This window comes from Camelina sativa, chromosome 18 (assembly GCF_000633955.1).
Source record: "Camelina sativa cultivar DH55 chromosome 18, Cs, whole genome shotgun sequence".
NCBI classification, from domain to species: Eukaryota; Viridiplantae; Streptophyta; class Magnoliopsida; order Brassicales; family Brassicaceae; genus Camelina; species Camelina sativa.
The window spans coordinates 20576071-20592354 of NC_025702.1; the positions used below are offsets into that span (position 1 = coordinate 20576071).

General features: G+C 39.4%; 5 protein-coding genes across 10 annotated transcripts; 1 reads left to right on the top strand and 4 right to left on the bottom strand.

Annotated features, from left to right (window-relative positions):
- Positions 193 to 2761, bottom strand: LOC104762906 (protein DA1-related 3-like). The gene is made up of 9 exons (XM_010486306.1): positions 2490 to 2761; positions 2102 to 2397; positions 1900 to 1999; positions 1725 to 1800; positions 1497 to 1624; positions 1181 to 1390; positions 1030 to 1092; positions 743 to 917; positions 193 to 650 (listed from the first exon to the last, which is right to left on the bottom strand). The coding sequence occupies exons 1-9, from the start codon at positions 2526 to 2528 to the stop codon at positions 298 to 300; spliced, it is 1440 nt and encodes a 479-aa protein (XP_010484608.1). The 5' UTR covers positions 2529 to 2761; the 3' UTR covers positions 193 to 297.
- On the bottom strand, positions 3459 to 5735 carry LOC104762908 (pentatricopeptide repeat-containing protein At5g66631-like). Its single transcript, XM_010486309.2, has one exon. It carries the CDS (start codon positions 5578 to 5580, stop codon positions 3601 to 3603), a length of 1980 nt encoding a protein of 659 aa, XP_010484611.1. The 5' UTR covers positions 5581 to 5735; the 3' UTR covers positions 3459 to 3600.
- Positions 5845 to 9709, bottom strand: LOC104762909 (protein DA1-related 6-like). 6 transcript variants are annotated; one of them, XM_019240538.1, is made up of 12 exons: positions 9491 to 9709; positions 9148 to 9206; positions 8757 to 8842; positions 7876 to 8621; positions 7658 to 7790; positions 7473 to 7541; positions 7293 to 7391; positions 6960 to 7172; positions 6817 to 6882; positions 6619 to 6737; positions 6487 to 6545; positions 5845 to 6396 (listed from the first exon to the last, which is right to left on the bottom strand). In XM_019240538.1, exons 3-12 carry the CDS (start codon positions 8796 to 8798, stop codon positions 6077 to 6079), a joined length of 1866 nt encoding a protein of 621 aa, XP_019096083.1. In that variant the 5' UTR covers positions 8799 to 8842; positions 9148 to 9206; positions 9491 to 9709; the 3' UTR covers positions 5845 to 6076. The 6 variants fall into 6 exon arrangements, with proteins under 6 accessions (XP_019096083.1, XP_010484613.1, XP_010484616.1 ...); XM_010486311.2 differs by lacking the exon at positions 9148 to 9206; XM_010486314.2 differs by lacking the exon at positions 9491 to 9709 and having other exon boundaries at positions 7670 to 7790; positions 9148 to 9323.
- LOC104762910 (protein DA1-related 7-like) lies at positions 10277 to 13379 on the bottom strand. The gene is made up of 11 exons (XM_010486317.2): positions 13204 to 13379; positions 12833 to 12921; positions 12278 to 12756; positions 12056 to 12179; positions 11895 to 11975; positions 11650 to 11766; positions 11308 to 11520; positions 11160 to 11222; positions 10951 to 11069; positions 10800 to 10858; positions 10277 to 10699 (listed from the first exon to the last, which is right to left on the bottom strand). The coding sequence occupies exons 2-11, from the start codon at positions 12884 to 12886 to the stop codon at positions 10377 to 10379; spliced, it is 1632 nt and encodes a 543-aa protein (XP_010484619.1). The 5' UTR covers positions 12887 to 12921; positions 13204 to 13379; the 3' UTR covers positions 10277 to 10376.
- Positions 13753 to 14301, top strand: LOC109130587. The gene has a single exon (XM_019240287.1). The coding sequence runs from the start codon at positions 13847 to 13849 to the stop codon at positions 14150 to 14152; it is 306 nt and encodes a 101-aa protein (XP_019095832.1). The 5' UTR covers positions 13753 to 13846; the 3' UTR covers positions 14153 to 14301.

The following is a 16284-nucleotide window of genomic DNA, read 5'->3' on the forward strand; positions in this document are numbered from 1 at the left end:
TATACACCTAACAACAAAGATGTTGACCGTTGACGTCTGTGTGTGATGCGACTGTTTATTATTTTATTTACGGTAAATAATAGTGTTGACAACGAATATAAATGATAATAAAAATTGTATATATTACAAATTCAACAACATACATCATAGAAACCACATATATAGGCTATATTTATATGAAGGCAAAACATAAACATTGATGGTGCCAAACAGCACCAAAGGCATTAAAGATGACGAAGATCCGCACAGTGTTGTTGTCTGTATATTATATATTGGTATGATATAATTAAGGCTAATTCAAAACTTGGAATCTGGTGTAGCCTTGGAAACGCTAACGATCTCTTTCAGGGTACCCTTAAGGCTGTAGTTATTTGAAACCATCATCTGGTAAACTTGTTTGAATCCGTGACCGTAGACCGGTGAATCTTCTTCTTTGATCTGATTCATGCAAAACTCTACGAACTTCTTCTCAAAATCAGACCACTCGTCACTTTTCTTTGACGTGTTAACGGCTGGAGGAGCTGGGGAAGAAGAAGAAGAAGCTACAGAAGCAGCAGCATCAGTAGAGGCAAATGTCCGAGACTCCAACCACCTGAGGCCTAATGCTTGGCATAATCCTTCTTCAAGCTCTAACTTAAGATTCTTGTAACCTGTGATCAAAATCGAAAAAAAAAAACAAAAAAATGAGGTCTCTCCATGTCTCTTGGTGATCATAATATAATCATCGTTAATATATACGTACCGTTGAGTCTAAGCCAAGCATGCATCATCTCGTGAGCTAAGATGTATCCTGTTAGTAACCTAGGAAATCCATATAAGATGAGAATCCCGGTCACCTCGCATCCAGTCACCCTTTGAGTCTCTGTAACCATCTCTATTAGCTGGTTGTTCGGTCCAATCCTTGGCCTTCTTTTTATCTGTACATGTGAACCAAAGTGAAAAAAAAATCCGGTTAGAACGTGATATATCTATATGAACCAGTTCATTGCTTAGTTATCAAATCTATTATAGTTTAATAAGGTCTCTTACACTTGTGACAGGTTGCTCCTCGGACATGCAAAGACCTCTGGTTACAGCTGCACGATGATAGTCCTGTTTTGTGTTGAAATAATACATGAGACAGCTGAGAGAAGAGGGGAGTTACAAAAGTGAGGGATTATGTGTTTTTTTTTCTACTCACAATCTTCTTCTCTTCTTCCTCAGCTTTATTCAACGCTTGTTTCTCTACCAGAAGAAGAGGGAACTCTTTATCAACCTTCAAGAACAAGCCTTCGAAGAATTCTCGGATTTCAACATGTAAATCATGGCATTCATCAGTATCCATAACCGCGTATTCCATACATTCACGACACAGCCATCGACCATCTGCAAGCATTACATACTTGGTTCCAAAAGACTGCAAATTAAGAAAGAACCATTATATTGCAAGTCAACAAACCAGAGAGAGAGGGTTCGATTATATATTGAAAGTCGTAAAACCAAAATTTTGAGAAGGACCTCTTTTCTAATCTTTCATAGCTGCAACACTTGGCAGTTCCATCATCGTCATGACAAGGACAGTATTTCTCCTTCCAGAACGGATGGACATGGAACTCTCTTTTACCTTCCGAAGTTGAAGGAATCTGAAACAGTTATTATACAACATCCATAAGTACGAAGAGATCAATTCTGTTCACTAAACTACAAACTGTATAAAAGCCAAGTAATGAGAATTTGATTTTCCTTTTGTTTGCAGACATAGCAGGTAGGATGACGATGCTCCTTGTAGCAATCTATGTGAAATTTTCCTTTCTTTAAAACCTAAGGAGTTGTATATACATTAGAAAACAGGAGTAAAATTGAATGATATTATACAAAAATCAATTTGAAACTCGGAGTAATATTGATATGTTTTTAAACCTCGTGCGTAGCAATTGGTTTGTGGCAATGAAAGCAACATAGGCATTGAAGGTTTTCAGGTATTCCATCTCTAATCTCAGATTTGCCACCAATGCATATGCTACAAGTAAAAGTAATAACAATATTCGAATTTAGCCAAAACAAATTAAAACCCTCTAAACACACACAAATGGAGAAGCACACATGACATAAGCATACATACCTAGGAGGAAGATTCACTACATCTTCTTGAACATCATCTTTGGAATGGTTAATTTGTTCCTTACCCTTAAAAGTCTCCATACTAGTAGTATGTGGAAGCTTCTGAACGTCTTGATCAACATCCACTTGCTTGCTTTTGCCTTTCTCCTTGGACTCTTCTAATCCTCTCTTTGCATCCGGTTTCTGATCAGCTTGCTCCAAACTTTTTTCCTTTGCCCTTTTAATCTCAATTTGTTCACGTGCCCTGCGGTCTTCTTCTTCATGTAATGAATTTTTCTTGGCGGTTTTAATATCATCCTGCAGGTTTCAGATCGCCAAGAAAGTGACTAGGGTTTTCAACTAAAAAAACTTATATAATCAAAAGCAAACACAAATCGAATCTAATAAACCTTAGATGGATCACGTCTGAAGCAGGAGAAGAACCACATCCTCTGAAACTCACTTCTTTACCATTCAAGGGGAAACAGGGGCCAAAGAAACACCAAATCTAGCTCTTTAATTTGTTTTACTCTAAATGGAAACTTCGTCACAGTTTCGATGAGATGTTTAAGAAATTTCCTGAAATACTTATTAGAGCCACTTTGGTTTCATGTTTGAATTAATCGTGAGAGGTAGAGAGAGATCTCAGGGTAGGGGACAATAACACACCACTAGTGGAGGACTTGCTTTTCTTATAAGTTTATATAAAGGAAAGAGAAATTATACTAATAATGTTGGGAAAGTTTGCACATCAGAATATATTTTGAGTTTCAGATTGTCAGGCTGTGGTAAATCAATATAATCAGGTTAAATGTCAGTTACTTGTATTTTACTATATTTGGTTTCGCATATTTGCATCACTTACTTTCTTTTGACATAAGTTTTTTTTTAAAAAACTTTTTTATATTTACCTATTTCACTATAATATAGTTAGGATAATGTTTATTTTTTTGCTAATCAAATCGTAAAAAGTTGGAGAAAGCAACAAAAAAAAAAAGATTTTACTTTCGTTTGGGTACCACTTAGATTCATCCAGTTTCATTTAAGATCGTCAACGTCAATTAATAATATTAAAGCTGGCTTATGTGCCTTTCAGCCTTTTAACAAATAAACTACTCCATATGGGTAATATGTGAGAAAATGTTTATGTTTTTTTTTTTCTTTTCTATATGCTAGTGATGTGCTTTTTCACCGTTTATGCTAGTATAATACTTTTCTTTCAGATATGATGATTGTTTTCTCTTTATTTATTTCGTACCTAATCCCTGGGTAAATCTTTTGCAGGTTCCTCAACAAAGATTAATCAATCTATAGTGTAAATTTGCTTTCACACTCATATTTTAAATGAAAATGATTTGATAGTTCACGTGGTTCCCATAGCGAGAGCGGCACGGTCGTATTCTTTGTTTGAATGATGTGATTGTGAGTTGTGACCCTTCATTAGCAGACCAGAATCTATGGGCCTTAAAACGATCATTGGGCCCAATTAAAAGAAAAAACAAAAACATAGAAGAAACGTTGTTAACTCGAACTTTTTACAACGCAGTCGCGATAGAGATTGTGGACTCGAGCGATGTCTGTTGAACTAATGGTCCACACATGACCCTTCAGCGCCAAACGCAAAACCTTACTACTATTCTTGTCATTATTATTCCCTTCCTCGTAGCTCTCTTCAACCGCAGCCGCCTCTTTTCGCTTCTCTTCTCTCCACAAACTCTTAACAAGCAGCTCTTTCGTCTCTTTGTCAGGCATCATATTCGAATCTTTCATGTCTTGGAACACTCTGTAAGCAAGCACTGATCTTTCGCATCTGCAGTACGCTTGAACAAGAAGCTTTAACATGTAAGGATCAGGTTCAAGACCAATCTGTCTCACCATTGAGAAAAGTCTCTCCACTGTTTGAATCTCTCCCTGCAGTGCAAAGTGATACATTAAACCCGAGAACGTCTGGATATCAGGAGATACTCCTGTCAAAATCATATCTTCTAGCGTTTCCAAAGCTTCTGCGTTTCTCTTGCACTTTTTTAATGTTCTCAAGAGGGATGAGTACAACAGCATGAGGTTAAAATCCGATATCGAACCGCAGAGAGCTCTGTCTTGGCGGAAAACCTTGATGGCTGCGTCCGGTTTCTTTGAAATTCCGTAGAGATCAATGATCAGCCTAATGGTGCTGAATGGTAATCTGATCCCTTCCATTCTCACTTTCGAGATAAGCTTATCGACCAGTTCAACTTGGCCATTGCGTGCTAACATAGCCATCATTCTCTCAATCGTGTAGGCGTCGTGAGTATATCCGGGTTGAATCGCCACCCAGCAGAAGAAACTCCATGCTGTTTCAGGTGATCTGAAGTTTCTTAGCATCTTGCAGACCAATAGATTTGTCCAGACGAAGTTAGCTTCCTCCAAAGCAGTGACTGCGTCAGAGCTCCACTTCTTTAACGAGTTTGCTAAAGCCTTTGGGTCTAGCCATGGCTTCAGCTTAACTCGAGTTTCATTAACATCATCATTGTGTTCGTCTCCTTCGTCTTCGCTTGGACTATCCATAGAATACATAGAAATGTCCTTGATTCTCTCATCTGGCAACATTTCTCTCAAGAACTCGTCTGTTTCTTGTTCAAAACCAGCCTCCCTCATTCGTTTCAGAGGCTCAAGCAGACGTCTACTTGGAAACTTCCCATCAGCTTTCATCTCAGCAAGCAGAGTCTTGACTTCACCAAACCGTAGCGCATGGACACACGCTTCAAATAAAACCGAATAGTGCTTCAGAGTCCGCGTAATCCTCATCAAAGGCAAGGTCTTGAAAACATTCATGGCTGCATCAAGATTCCCTAATTTCAAAAGATGCTCAATCATAATAGTGAATGTTCTTGAATTCGGAAGCCCTCCTTCGTTGATCATCTGATCAAAAGTATGCACGGCCTCAGAATCTTTACCTAATCTCATGTGAACTTGCATCACAATGTTATAGGACTCAGTGCAGCCTTTCTTCTCATCTCCTGAGCATCTATTGTACTCGTTCCACGTCTTCAGAACCGAGTCGAAATCACCAGCAGTCGCGTACAAGTTCATGAGATTCATATAGCTGAAATGAACTTGGCCGAACTTACCAGCATTGACAACTCCAATAAGAGATTTGAGCTCTGAAGATCGCTGAAACTTAGCAAGAACAGTGGCGAAGGCGTGAAGCGTCTCAGTCTCGAACGAAAAGTGAGTTTTTTTTTGCCTAAGAGTTTTGAAGATAGACCAAGCAGAAGCCACAGATGGGGATGAGCGTAAAGCGTTCTTGACGACAAAGGAATCGAGATTACGGTGGTTTAGAAGAGAGGGAAGCGTCGTGTCTGAGGTTGTGGAGCGGAGGCTGAGACGGATAGAGTCGATGAGGGTTGCTCGGTAAAGGTAATGCTGGACTTTGTTAGGGAATGGGTCACGGGAAAAGAATCGAATTTGATGGATTATTACGGAGTTCTTGACGACAGGGTTGGAGAAGATGAGAGAAAACATCTGAAATCACAGTGACAAGAATCCAAATAGCCTATTTGACTCAAACTAGTGGTTGGGGCAAATGATCGAACACCTGGTGTGCTTTATTGAAACGACACAGTAATTAAGTCTTGCCCCCAAAGTGCTAAAGACACAATTGAGTGTATAAAAAAACTTTTACCGGAAACTTAACAAGAAAAAAGACTTGAAAAAACGGTTCCTTTAGTTTTAATAAGCGGGAAGGGAATAGATCTCCACCGCAAGAATTGAATCCGACAAGGAAAAGATCCTCAAAAGGTTCCAACTTTACCGGAAAAAGAAGAAGAAAGACACAGTTTTACACACCAGAAACAAAGAAATAGCCGAGAGGAGTATTTAAAGTGATGGCAAGTTTGCAAAACGTGAGAGTCTGTGTGGATATGTATATGTGTATTATTATATGGTATGTAACTATGTATACGGATCATGTGTCGTCGACGTGTGGCTGATTCAAAACTTAGAATCTGAGATCATCATTTTATCTCCGGCCAAGAATCTCTTTGAGGGTATCCGGGAGGTTGGAATCTGCCACCATCTCGTTAACCTTCCTGAACCCTTCACCGTACACTGGTGATTCATCTGTCTCTATCTGATGTTTGCAAAACTCCACCAGCTTCTTCTCGAAATCAGACCACTCGCCTTTCTTTGACGCACTAGCTGGAGGAGCACGGGAAGAAGAAGAGGAAGAAGCTGCAGCTGCACTAGCATCAACAGCGGCGTATCTCTCAGACTCCAACCACATGTGGCCTAACACTTGGCATATTCCTTCTTCCAAAACATTGTTAAGATTCTTGTGTCCTGTTTCAAAAGCATAAAACAACTTGAGACTTCTCCCTCATGTTCTTTTGTGTATCTTAAATAATATTTGGTATTTGACCAATTACGTACCATTGAGTCTAAGATAAGCATGCATCATCTCGTGAGCCAAGATGTATCCGGTTAGTAACCTGCGTTTGAACATAGATTTTGATTTGAGCATATTGTCCCGAGAGAGTACTCAAGTGAGAGATGTGAAAGTACCTAGGAAGTCCATATAGGATGAGAATCGCAGTGACCTCGCACTCACGAACTACCCTTTGAGGTTCTGTAGCCATGCCTGTTAGCTTGTTGTCCAGCCCCCTGGTTGGCCCTTGTGAGACCTGCATATGAGTTACAGTCGTCATAAACTCCAATTTACATTTTATTCTGAAGTAAGCGTTATTTCATATAAACTCTTACACTATCGACAATCTGCTCTTCAGACAGGCAAATGCCTCTGGTTACCACCTCATACTGATAGTCCTGCTTGTTTTGAGACTTACAACACAAATGAGTGGAAAGAGAGAGAAATATGAAGTTTCAAATGAGAAATGTTAACTCACAATTTTCTCTTCTTTCTCAGCTTTATTCAGGGCTTGTTTCTCCACCAAAAGAAAAGGGAATACTTTGTCAATCTTCATGTTTAAGCCTTCGAAGAAATCACGCATGTCAAAGTGTAAAGGCTGGCATTCATCAGAATCCATAACGGAAGAATCCATACATTCTAGGCATAGAAGTCGACTGTCACCAAGTGCTACATAGTTCATTCCCATAGGCTGCAATGAAAATTAGCCAATAATCATAAGAACACAAACCAGTAAGCTTATAGTTGATTCTTCATCTCACAGCAGTCCCCTTTGCCGTGTTTTGTGTTGTTTGAAAAGCAGTAAACTCACCTCTAACCTTTCGCAACTGCAACATTTGGGAGTTCCATCAGTTTCATGAGCAAGGCAGTACAATTCCTTCCAGAACGGATGTTTACCAAACTCTCTGACCTGAAAGACATACAATTACAATTACATTCAAGAAGTCTCACCATGGATAGTACCAACAGAGAACTCAGTACTTGTATATACCTTCCCTTTGCAGATATAGCAGTACCGCTCATAACAGGATTTGTGAAAATTGCCTCTTGAGTTAGAAACCTAAGGAGTTGTCAAGAATTTAAGTTTTGCATCCAGAAAAACAAATGAATAACTCAGGGAGTAAATTAAAGATACCAAGCAGTTTCAAAAGCAGTTTTAAATTCAAATTGTCCTACATAGTTTTTAACCTCCTGGATGGCAATTGGTTTGTCGCAAGCATGGCAAATTAAACATTCAGGATGCCAAAGAGCACCCAAGACATTCACAGATCTTCCATGTTCGATCACAAGGTCGCAACCACCACACATGCTACAAGTGAAATACTCATAAACAGGTCATGACCTAGCAATGGATAAAGAAGATAAGAGAACTAGCAATGGACGCATAAGCTTACCTACTAGGACGATTCACCTTTGGGAGCTTTACATCTTCTTCCAGCTTTGGGAGATTTCCATCTTCTTCCACCTTATTTTTGAGTTGCTCGATTTGACCATTCTCATTCAAACTGTCCCAAATAACCCGCTGAACATCTTCATCCACAGGACCTCTAGTAGAAATGATGTTATTTTCTTCAAGTCGAGGAGGAGACTCTACCATGTTTAGGCTATCCTGAACCATCAGAGCATGCTGTTTATCATTCTCCACTTGATCATCTTCGAATTGCTTTCTTTTGCCTTTGTCCTTTGAACTCTCCTTAACAGCCTTAGTAAGCTGCTTATCTACATCTTGCGGAGCTCTACGTGGAATACTTTTATTTTCAGCGATTCGAGTGGGATACTCTGCCATGTTCAGACTCTCCTGAACCATAAGAGCATGCTGTTTGTCATTCTCCACTTGATCATCTTCAAATTGCTTTCTTTTGCCTATGTCTTTTAAACTCTCCAGAACAGTCTTAGGAAGCTGCTCGTCCTCTTCATCTCCCAATGCAGTATTATTATTAATCTGTCTTTCCCTTTCCTCGTATAGAAGACCATTTGCTACCTGCGCATCCCTTTCTAACTCTCTGGTGCGCCTTCTTTCTTCTTCCTCCTCTTGCTGACGAAGACGGGATGATTCCTGAATGGCCAAATCAAACTGTTCCTCTTCATGAGTGGCCAAAGAAAGCTGTTTAGCTCTTTGGATGTCAGCTTCAAAACGACCCTACAGGTTTTCAGACGCCAAAGCTTTAAGTAAAGTTTAGAAAGGGAAAAAAAAAAGGTCATTTCGACTTGAAACAAAACGTTAAGCAAAATATTCGACACAAGAAACAAACAGCCAAACATATCATAAGTTAACCTCAGAAGTGGAGGGTTTGAAGCAGCAGGGGAGGCACCACATCTTCTGCAACCAACTTTTTCACCGATCTGGCCAACCTTTTTCCCCTGTAAGAATCGAGAGAACATTAAAAAGATTTAAATTTTCCAAGCCAAACATGTCAATTATTACATCAAGCAAAGGCACAAAAAAAACTAGGGTTAAGAAAGTTTGAGAGGATAACTAGGAAACATATTAGCGATCATCTCGGCGAATGAGGACAACGACATTAGATACACAGAACAAGAAAGATACAACAACAACAACCTGATACACAGCTTAGTATGATCCCGAAGAAAAGAAAACTATGCCTCATACTACTTACTATAGGTAGAAACTGCCTGAAAGGACTAAAACCGGAACGTGATCTAACCTGAGAGGAGATAGATATCCGAAAGAACAAGAGTCCCCAAGAGCACGACGGCACTTGAGCTGAAAGTGAAATGCAGGGATTATATATAAGGATGATGATAAAAGTAGAGTTTTCACATGGAGGGGTTTTTTTTTTTTGTTTTTTCTAAAAATTCCCAATTTTGTTTTGATGCAGGCACGGTTCTCTGAATGACAACTTTAATGATGGGACGAAGCTTTTACCAAGGATATTCTTTTTTCAAGCCGTCGAATTTAATAAACTTACGTTTCTACCAAATTGAGACCGAATTTGAAGTAATAATTAGAAGAAAAAAAAAATCAAACTAAAAAAGTCAATACTTTACCCAAACCCGTCTATCGTGAGACGAATCAACAGAGGCCATGGCTTTTGGGTTTCGTTGCAGCCCAAAGCGGTTTCCGTTTCTTTTCCCCGTGCGGAAAGTTCGCGACATCTTCCGAGAGAGTTTCCAGAAGTTTCCACAAACCATATTGAGAGAGCCAGAGAGCTACTGTGTGTGTGTGTTTGTTGTTGAATTGGTCGTTGCTTTGACACAAAAAAAAAAGAAAGAAAGAAAGAAAGAAAAGAAGTAGGCGTGCGTGAAGAAGAAAGAGAAGAAAACACACACCTACCTTTTGGCTTTTGTGGTCCAATCTAAACGACCAGCTGTTTCTGCAACACGTGCCGTTCGCACATTGTTCAGTGGTATTTAAGTAATTTGTTAAGTTTTTCGAGACGACTTTTTTTCCCCTCCTTACCCAAACGCCACCGTTTTAAGTTTAACCATCAATTAACTTAAAAAAAAACAAATTAAATAAATCATGATAAATAGAAGATTTAATTTTATGAAAAAGGCTATAGAACTAATGAAAAATGTGAATTATCAATTATGTTAATGTGAATCATGTTTTTTCCGATATTGATTTAAATAGAAACAAATGCAATGTCTATGTTGGCATAGTTGTACTATGATTTTGGCATACTATGATAACGTCCTGACTCCTAAATATAGAATGTCATCATTGGGTATATAAATAAAATATCTGTCTTTTTTTCTGTTTTTTGGCCAGATATCTTTAAAAAAAAAAAAAACATAAGTGTACTTTTGACCCCAATATAAAAGACTAAAAAAGAAGATGCAAGTGTACTTGATGTGGCTTGTAGGGGTGCTTTTGTATATATATGCAGGTATGTAAAGAAGTTTGTTTACATGTGTTTCCTATATGGCTGCTTCAAAGATTTGAATCTGGTTTCGTCCAGTGTGGAATACTTTTCAGGATTTTATGGAGGCTCGAGTCTGAGACCATCTTGTTAACTTTCTTGTATCCAAGACCATAGACAGGTGAATCGTCTGTTTCTATCTGATCCTTGCAAAACTCCACCAGTTTCTTCTCGTAATCAGATTTAGCACCTTTCTTTGATGAACTAGCAGCTGGAGTGTGGGACGAAGACGAAGAAGCTGCAGAAGTGGTGGAGTAGGTCTGTGACTCCAACCACATATGGCCTAGCACTTGGCATATTCCTTCTTCTAACTCTAACTTAAGATTCCTATAACCTGTGATCATTTCCCAAAAACAAAATAAAAAATACTTAAATTTGAGAGGTTTCTCAATGTCTCTTGGCGAATAAAAAGTAGATTCTTGACCACTAAGTACCGTTGAGTCTTAGCCAAGCATGCATCATCTCATGAGCCAAGATATATCCAGTTAGTAACCTGTGTATGAAGAGAAATATGATTTTATAGTCTATACGTGCTAGAGTACTTTTAGAAGTATGAGATGAGCCTTAAGAAAGAGATCATAGTACCTAGGAAGTCCATAAAGGATAAGAATTGCAGTGACCTCACATCCACCAATAACCCTTTGTGGTTCTGTAACCATGCCTACTAGCTCCTTGTTCGGCCCCATGATTGGCCTTTTTAAGACCTGCATATGTGGTGCAGAACGCAGAGTTAAAGTCATAAATCCAATCTAGTTTTAGTCTGAAGTAGAGTGTTACCCAATATAAGCTCTTACACTATCAACGAACTGCTCTTCAGACAGACAAATACCTCTGGTTACAACCCCATGCTGATTGTCCTGCTTGTTTTGAAACTCACAAAACATATGAGCGAAAGAGAGATAGAGAGAGATAAAGATGTTTCAGTTTAGGAGATGTACTCACAATCTTTTCTTGCGCCTCAGCTTTATTTAGCGCTTCTTTCTCCACCAAAAGAAGAGGAAACTCTTTCTCAACCTTCATATTTAAGCTTTCGAAGAACTCACGGATTTCAAAGTGCAAAGGTTGGCATTCATAAGTATCCATAACCGCGCATTCCATACATTTTACGCATAGCCAACGATTGTCAGCAAGCATTACATACTTCGTCCCCCAGGGCTGCCAAAGAAAGAAGAAAAAAAACATGAGAAAGCTTTACTGTTATCTTTCTTCTTCCGAAATGGCGGTTGATTCTTTATCTCATTCTCATCAGCCAAACTTCATTTTGTTAAGTTAAATTAAGCCCACCTCTAATCTCTCACAACTGCAACACTTGGGAGTTCCATCAACTTCATGAGAAGGGCAGTATTTTTCCTTCCAGAACGAATGTTCATTATACTTTATACCTTCCACGGATGAAGGAATCTGAATACAGTTACATTAACATCCATCATCGCCAGGAAAAGTACAACAGATAATCCAAAGTCGTATACTGTTGTTATAAGATACTAATTTTTTAACTTTCCAACTCATAAACCACAATGATAAGTTACCTTCTTTTTGCAGACATAGCAATTTGGGTGACGACGCTCCTTGTAGCAGGTTATATGACACCTCCCTTTTGTGTTTGAAAACTAAAAAGAAGTACTCAGGAATTAGATGTTGCATCAGAAATTGTAATGAGCAACTAAATTAGTACTATACGGTTTCAAACCTCGTGCATAGGGATTGGATTGTCGCAATAAAGACAACAAAAACATTCAGGATGACAATTAACACCCAAGGCATTAACAGATCTTTTTCCATATTCAATCGCAGAATTGCAACCATCACAAATGCTACAAGTGAAACAATCTTAACCATGTCAGGACATTTCTGACTTGTTATAAAGCATGCAAGGAAACCGCCAAATCAACAGGCAAATGCAAATGCTTACCTATGAGGACGGTTCACGTTAAGATCTATTTGGCCCTTACCCTTGCAACTCTCCTGCGTATCTTCGTTCAGCGGAGGTATTGGGGTAATGTTTTTATTTTCTTGAGGAGGCTCCACCATGTATAGACTCTGCTGAAGAATTAGAGCATGTTGTTCATCATTCTCCACAAGAGCATCTTCAAATTGCTTTCTTTTGCCTTTCTCCTTCAAACTCTCTTCAACAATCTTAGAAAGCAGCTGATCTTCTTCGTCAACCAAAGATTTATCAAGCTCGGTTTCTTCCTTGTACTGCAAACCACGCGCTACCTGATGATCCTGCTCTCGCTGACGACGACGACGACGACCAGAAGTTTCTTGCGGGTTATAGCCATCTTGAATGGCCCATTCAATTTGATCAGCTTCTGATTTTCTCTGACGTAAGATGACATCTTCATACAGTGAAATATCTGTAACAATAGTGGTTTCTGCTTCAAAACGATCCTGCAAGTTCAGCTAGTTAAGCAATCTCCATATCAAAGGAAGGAACCAAGAAAGATAGCCAAATGAACTAAATTACCTCAGAGGGATCATGTTTAGTGGAAGGTTTAAAGCAGGACAGACACCACCACATCCTCTGAAACTAACTTCTTCACCGATCTTCCCAACCTTTATATCATAAACAAAGAAATATATAACGCAAAGTGATAAAGATAACAACAAAAATACACTGGGTTTTGTAAATTGGTAACTATCTCGGTGTATAACGGGATTATAAATAAAAAAACACACTGGGTTTTGTAAAATTCCCCAAATTTGAGGGTGACCTGTGGTGAAATTCGCTATGAGAAATAAAATTCGAAACTTTGCAATGGGAATTATGTAAATTTCTCCACTTTCGTAACAAACGACGCGGAGAGATATAAAGGATCAAGTGAAATTAGTACTGACCAAAATCCGTGGTGTGAATGAATACGCTCAAAAGGTTTGAAGGCCATGGCATTTTTTTTGGGGTTTCTTTGCTGCACAAAACTCTTTCCTTATTTTTATTCAGTTGCGAGACTTCAGACTTGTCCAGAATTTACCCAACCAATTGTAGAAAGATTGAGAAGAAAAAAAGACTAACCAACCGCGTAGGCACATGGAGAAGAAAGAAACACACACAAAAANAAAAAAAAAAAAAAAAAAAAAAAAAAAAAAAAAAAAAAAAAAAAAAAAAAAAAGACAAACACTTGTGGTCCAGCTGGTTCTGCCACGCGGCGCAAGCACGTTTCTCAGTGGGTATAAACAAAATGGGCCTAGGCCCATACCCATTATCAATTGTGTGTCGACGACCTTGACGTATGGCTCTCTTGATTAAAGTATTAAACCCACATTTACACCTCCACGTGTATCAAACATTTCCTAATTTATAAAAATTGAAACAATTAACCTGCGCTGTACCAACTACATACATACACAAAGTCGTATTCGCACAGTGACTAATTCAATCTTCAAAACTCAAACTCAAAAGGACAGTTTACTTTTTCAGCAGGCCACGACATATAAAGCCTCAGTCAGACGTACTTGAGGATCGTCGACTAATAAACAAAAAATGATGATCAAAGATATTCAAAACGCAAACAGAGTCGAGAAGAGTGCAAACGACGTACCTTTTCAATCTCCAGGAGATTACGTTAGATTCATAAGTCCCGATGTTTACAGATCCAACAGACAGAAGTATCTCAGAAGCTACACGTTCAAAAGCTACGGGGACGCACAATTCTTGTCGGCCAAGAAACAGAGGAAGTGGTTCAAGAACAAGAAGGCGATGAACATGAAGATGAAGAAGACCAGTGAGTCTCTTGGAAACTCGCTCAAGTCTTGTCTCAGGCTCTTGCTCTCTTGCTTCCATGTCTGATTCGTGTATTTATGTTTACGATCATTTCCTTTTTCTTCTAATCGCAATTTCAACCTCCATCTTTACTATGTTTTCTTTGGAATAATTTCGAACTCCTTGTATAAGTGTATAACCATATCCGAATACAAATCTCACGTTCATATTTTGCATTCGATCAAATGTTTATTTTCTCTTTTTTGATTGCATTGACTTTTGAGAATTGACAGAAGAGATGTAGCTGTTCTGTTTTCGTTGCCGTGAAAAACAGTAAAATGTGTTTATGAGTCCAACGAGAAAGCTATGAATATTTGTTTATCATAATTTTAGTTAATTTTGTTAGCCGGCACAGTCGAATTCTTAGAAACGTTCTTTAAAAATATGAGTCTTTAGTTTATATTATTACAATGTATTTTAAATGTCAGAGAGTTGACTCGTGTCTATCATACATACATACATACATTGCCATTGAATATTACGAATAAACAGAGATTAATATTCTAATCAGTTTTTTTATACCAAGATTATAAAAATTCAAGTAAAAAGGACAGAAAGAGACGTGTACAGATTAGGTTGGTCCGTCGCGATCAATGAGTAAATAAATCGTAGTGACAGTGATACTTTAGGGTATTGAGTATATATTGTTAGGAAACTATGTATGAAATGAAACTAACTATAACGATATTATGTGCAACAAGCCAACAACTCAAAGCAAAGTAAATGAACCATAAATTACACGTCATTTTTTTCCTTTTAAAGTGTTACATAACAAAACTAGAGATCGAACTATTCAATCATCAAGCACAAAGTCTCTCTGTGGAATCTCTCTCTCCCTGTTTTCTTGGTCCCCAACGTCGGCCTCACACCGGTTGTCAGAAATTTCTTCCCTGGATGACAAAGAAAAAAAGGAAACCTTTTAGGGGAACCGTTCCTGGCTCATCTAAGTTTGCCACCGTCTACGCTCGCGCTTCATCTTCCCTCTCCGGTAGGCTGCGAGTAGGTAACTCTTCTGACGGGGGCATCGATGGCGGTGGACACTCTAAGGGATCTGTTATGATATCCTGCGCGGAATCCCCCGTCCCACACCCTCCCTTCGGCTTAGATCTGAAATCGCGAGCTACCTTGGAAACTGCCCCAAACCCAGATCCAAGCCCAGCGGCAAATCCTCTGCCTGCCTCCACTGTTGAAACTCCCGTCTCCGGTGTTGAGTCAACAGTAACCCTAGACCATGAGTCGCCTTCTATAAATAATGCCCAATTGACGGTCCCTGCGACTGTCTTGGCCATTCCGGGTCAGCAAAACCCTCCTGTCACCACCGATACAGCTACAAAGACTCATCCTAAACTTGCTACTGCGGTTTCTGAGCTCTGGATTGATCGGGTGAAGGGATCTTCAAAACGTCTCTCCAAGACAGACGATGGCTTCACTCTCCCGTCTGGAGAATTATGTGTTAGCATCCCTAACGAAGTCATCGAGAGGAACAGACGCACTTGGGACTTCTTCATTCTTGGTCAGTTCTATTCTGATCCACCCTCTCAAGGGACCATCCACAACATTGCAAATGGTATCTGGAGCAGAAATTACAGAGACATCACTATCTCGAAGTTGGAAGGAAACGCCTACCTGTTTAGGATTCCTAACTCCCACACCCGACATCGAGTTCTCACCCAAAGATTGTGGCAGATCGAGGGTCAAACCATGTTCGTTGCTAAGTGGGAACCAGGGTTCACCCCTGAGAAACCCGAACTATCCTCTGCCCCAATTTGGATTGAATTGAGGGATGTGCAGCTGCAGTTCTTCCATGAGGAAGGTCTGCAACGCATTGCCAGCCTCGTGGGAGATCCTAAGAGTCTCCATCCCGCAACAGCAAACAAAACCAACCTGGACGTGGCTAAGGTGCTCACTGTCATTGATCCGAGGAAACCGCTACCGGAAGCTATAAACGTGTAGTTTGAATCTGGCCAAATCAGTAGGATACTGGTCTCTAGCCCTTGGATGCGGCCGGTGTGTACTCATTGCAAAGAAATTGGACACAGCATCAAACGCTGCAGGTTAGCGCCCATCACATGTATATCCTGCTCCTCTTCATCCCACACCATTGCAGCTTGCCCGAAAGCCAAATCTGCACCTTCGAAGCAGCGACGAAAACAGCGAAG